This window comes from Priapulus caudatus, unplaced genomic scaffold (assembly GCF_000485595.1).
Source record: "Priapulus caudatus unplaced genomic scaffold, Priapulus_caudatus-5.0.1 Scaffold1196, whole genome shotgun sequence".
Taxonomy (NCBI): Eukaryota; Metazoa; Priapulida; class Priapulimorpha; order Priapulimorphida; family Priapulidae; genus Priapulus; species Priapulus caudatus.
This window is the reverse complement of record NW_014578257.1, coordinates 11,198-15,729: the sequence shown is the minus strand read 5'-3', so window position 1 is coordinate 15,729 and position 4,532 is coordinate 11,198. Positions and strand designations below refer to the sequence as shown.

The 4,532-nt window shown below is 38.2% G+C and overlaps 1 protein-coding gene across 1 annotated transcript in view; it reads right to left on the bottom strand.

The window, feature by feature from the left end:
- Positions 1–4,532, bottom strand: part of LOC106815767 (E3 ubiquitin-protein ligase HECTD1-like) — a gene marked incomplete at its 5' end in the record, with an annotated part of 54,161 nt that overhangs the window by 46,936 nt on the left and 2,693 nt on the right. Inside the window, 2 exon segments of the mRNA XM_014820273.1 lie at positions 6–65; positions 445–575. Of these exon segments, the coding sequence (XP_014675759.1) occupies positions 6–65; positions 445–575 (191 nt within the window).

Here is a 4,532-nt window from a genome sequence, read left to right as displayed (position 1 = left end):
GCTCACCTCTCATCTCCTCGCAGGGCTTTCTCTATGGCTTCAGGAAGCTCTGAACGCAGCAGATCCTGCAGGAGGAAGATTTATGTTGTCATGACGACGGCAAACATGAGAACGGCAATTTGTCGCGCGTCACGCGAACGTGTTTGTCGAAAACACAGGAACGTGACAGACGGACAGTCGGACGGACGGACGGGACAGATGGAGGGATGGATAGATGGTGGTGGCTACGTACGTGTGTGATGGTGGGTGATACAGCATGGACAGTAGACTGATAACGGTGGGTGTAGGGTGTATAGGTGTGTAGGGGTGTAGATAGATGGTGGTGGCTATGTACATACGTGTGTGATGGTGGGTGATACAGCATGGACAGTAGACTGATAACGGTGGGTGTAGGGTGTATAGGTGTGTAGGGGTGTAGATAGATGGTGGTAGCTATGTACATACGTGTGTGATGGTGGGTGAGCCGCGACACAGCGTGGACAGTAGACTGATAACGGTGGACACACTCGGACTGCCTTTAGACTCCGGTGTTGCCGCAACGCTGCCCGGTGTGCCCGATATCACAGAAACATTGCCTGCAACACACGACAACAAGGTTACAACATTGCCTGCAATGCATGGCAACACAAGATTCAGGATTTCAAGATTTCAAGATGTTTATTTGTGCTAAACGTGGAAAAATCAAACAGTTATAACTTTGGTTATACAATGCACGGGTATGGCAAAAGGACGATGCGGTCATCGAGTCCGCCATACATTATAGTAACAATACATACGACATTCCAAGACATGAAGTTAAATGACATTTACAAAACATGACTTGATCTGATGATTACAATACACACAATACATTACAATACATGACACAATATGACATTACAACACATTAAAACCTTACAAAAACATTACATTACATTACATTACATTATAATACTGTATACGTTAGACAGTAAGATTTTTCAATTTATAATTGCTTTAACATTTTTTACATTCGTCTTACATATCGGGTAACAATTTTGTCTAAAATATAATATAGCTAATTCAAAAACCTAATTTGACCAATTATTGGTAGGCAAGTTAGTTGAGTCGTTTTTATATATGGGTATGACTTTTGCTATCTTAAGGATATTTGGGAATACACTATTCTTAAAGCATTTATTGAATATATTACATAATATTGGCGGCAATATCTTATTAGACATTTTTAAGAACCCGTTTGAAATATCATCTGGTCCTGGCGATTTATGAATATCAAGACTATTTATTATATCTGATACTTCTTGCTCGTTTACAGGTCTGAGAAAGAAAGTTTTGGTGTTATGTTCACCTAAGAATGATTGAAATTGCATGTTTGTACTTTTTAAATTCTCAGCCATGTTTGGTCCAATTTTTGCAAAAAAATGATTAAAATAAATGTATTATAAATATCTGAAGTGTCAGAAGTAATACTATTATCCTCCCTTATGAAATTATCCAAGATTACCGACGATATATTTTTTATCTTCACAATATCATTTATAGTTTGCCACGTTTTCTTTACATTATGTTTGTATCCTATTAATTTATCTCTATAATAGTTACGTTTTGTAGTTTCTTTAAGATGTGTTAGTTTATTAGAATAAATTTTGTAAAAGTCTTTAGTTAAATCATTTCCTTGTAATACTTGAGTTTTGAACATTCTCCTACGATTTCTGATCGACTGTAAGAAGCATTTAGTAATCCATGGTTTCTTCATTTGTTTATCTTCTTTCCTAGTTAGCGGTCTGTAAGGAGCGTGATTATCTATGACTTGGAACCATACCTGAATCAGAGTAGAAAGTTGGTCACTACATGGCAGGTTACTAATTGCATGATTGTGAAATGCCTGACCTAGGTCATTCAAAAATTGCTGTAAGTCAAAATTATTAAAGTTTCTAATCCAAACCTTCTTGTTATCCTGCTTATAGTTTATTGCTTTGATCAGTATGAATATAGGTAAGTGGTCAGACACTTCGTGTAGCAGTATTCCTGGGATAATGTCATTAAAAAGATTGTTTGTATAGAAGTGATCAATAAGAGTATGAGATGTATCAGTGATTCTTATAGGTTTGGTAATAAGTGGTACGCATTCATTAGTAAATAAGAAGTTTAAATAGTCACTTGTTTGTAAATGGGATTCATGATTCAAAAGATTAATATTAGTCTCCACATATATAATATTTCATGTTAGAGTTACCAATTTCGGTCAGTCTCCTGAAAATGTTATTGGAAGTTACCAATATTATGATTAGGATGTCGATAAACTACTCCAATAACTGTTTTTGCATGATTATGATGCATTTCAATTTCAATCCATAAATCCTCACATTTTTCATGATTTATTTTTATGCCATCTTTAATTCGAAATTTAATATTGTTTTTGACATACATGCCGACTCCACCTGCTGCGATAGTCGAATCCTTAGGAATAAATTTATAATGTATAATTGGGGAGGTCAATGCTGTAGCAAGTTGAGCCATGTAACTTAGTTTCCGAAATGGCTATAATGTCCGGGAGGGTATCAACTTCCATTAGGATCCCCTGTAATCTATTTAAATTTTTTTGTAAGCTCCTAATATTAAGATGAATTATTAGTAAATCATTATATTTCTTTCTCGATAATAAGTTAGAAAATGATTGCTGATCTAGATAGTTACTAGGTGATGCTGTTATATTCGTATCAGAGTTATACTCATCGTTTTTGCCCGGTGCAAAAGCATAGCTGTCTGTTAGACATGATAATTTTTGAAGGTCAAGTCCTGGGGTATTCTTAGCTATTATCGCGTCAAATTCAACGCTATCCATAGCACTATATAAAAATATAAGATCTACTATCTGTTACAGTTCAACTTTATGTGTTCAGGCGATTTAGTATCTCTTCAGATGTGATTTCAATTACTTCGCTATGTTCATTCTTCCTGAGTAAGATTTTGCCGTGGCGTGTCCATAGAAATTTGTATTCGTGTTCCCGTCTAAACTCAATGCATTTCGCAAATAATACACGCTTCATCTTTGTTAGACTTTCATTGATATAAACTTTGCTATTGCTAGTGAATCCTAGCATATCGCATGTTATTACCTTCTTCCTGGCTGCGTATAACTTATCTCGTATTACTCTCCTTACAAATTTCACAATGATTACGGGAGGTGCCCCAGTTCTCGGTTTAGGTAGTCTATGAGCCACGCTAATGTCGTTGCTAACCATGTGGACTCCTAGTTGTTCCCCTATTGCCAGTATAACTCTCTCTATATTTTCGTTCTCTACATGGGGAACTCCAGCTATTTCTATATTTTCCCGTCTCCCATACTGTTCTAGATCATCCAGTGTTTTGGCATTATCTTTACCTTTCCGTTGTAATTTTCCAATATGGTTTTTTAATATGCCATTTTCCTGTTCCAGGACTGTTATTCTGTCAGTATCTTTCTTGTTAATGAGTTTCATATTCTCATACTCTCTACTTATGAACTCCTGACTCTTTTTTATGTCATCCATGTCGGACTGCAGAGCTCTAAAACTCTCGTTAACGGTCTTATTAATCATGTCCGTGATTTCAGTTTTCATTACTGACATTGTTTTGATCAGCCTTTCTTCCATTTTTCCCATTGCCGTACTGAAGGTATCATCCCCTGCGTGTGACTGCGACCTAGTTTTAGACATGTCAAGAGATTACAATCCTGCCTGCAATCCATGGCAACACGGTGACAACATTGCCTGAATCGTGTTGCAACGTGATAACACTGTTGCCTGCAGCTCGCAGACAACAAGACTGCAAACTTGTCCTTAATTACTGTTACAACGTTACCTGGAAAACATTATTACAAAGTGGTGTATGCTACATGCGACATCACGATTAAAATGTTGCCTGCAACACGTTGCAACACGGTTACAAAATTCCCTGCAACATATCAATGCGTGGACGATTACCCACAGGCACTATCGACACGTGGCTCCCTCTACCTGCCAGAATAAATATTTTCTCTGATTTTAGGTTTTCCGGGTAAAAATTCGATTACACAAATTCTATTAGCGAGGTGAATATATTTACTATATGCATATATGTGTAGATAGCTATTTATAGCAGCTATCTAGCCGTTATACACAGGGAATTGTGTTGCCTCCTCACCCACACGATGGGATAGGCTCCCTGGACTTCCCCCAGACTGGGACTCAGTGAGACTCGTGTGTTTTCCGAGCAGAAACAGAGATGAGAGAAGAGGGAGAGGAAGAGAAACAGATAGCTGGGTGATGCTGGGATGAGGAGAGAAACAGATAGCTGGGATGCTGGGATGGGGAGAGAAACAGATAGCTGGGATGCTGGGATGGAGAGAGAAACAGATAGCTGGGTGATGCTGGGATGGGGAGAGAATGCTGCTGCTACTACTGCTGCTGCGACTGCTGCTGCTACTACTGCTGCTACTACTGATGCTGCTGCTACTACTGCTGCTGCTGCTACTACTACTACTGCTACTACTGCTGCTGCTGCTACTACTACTACTGCTACTACTGCTGCTG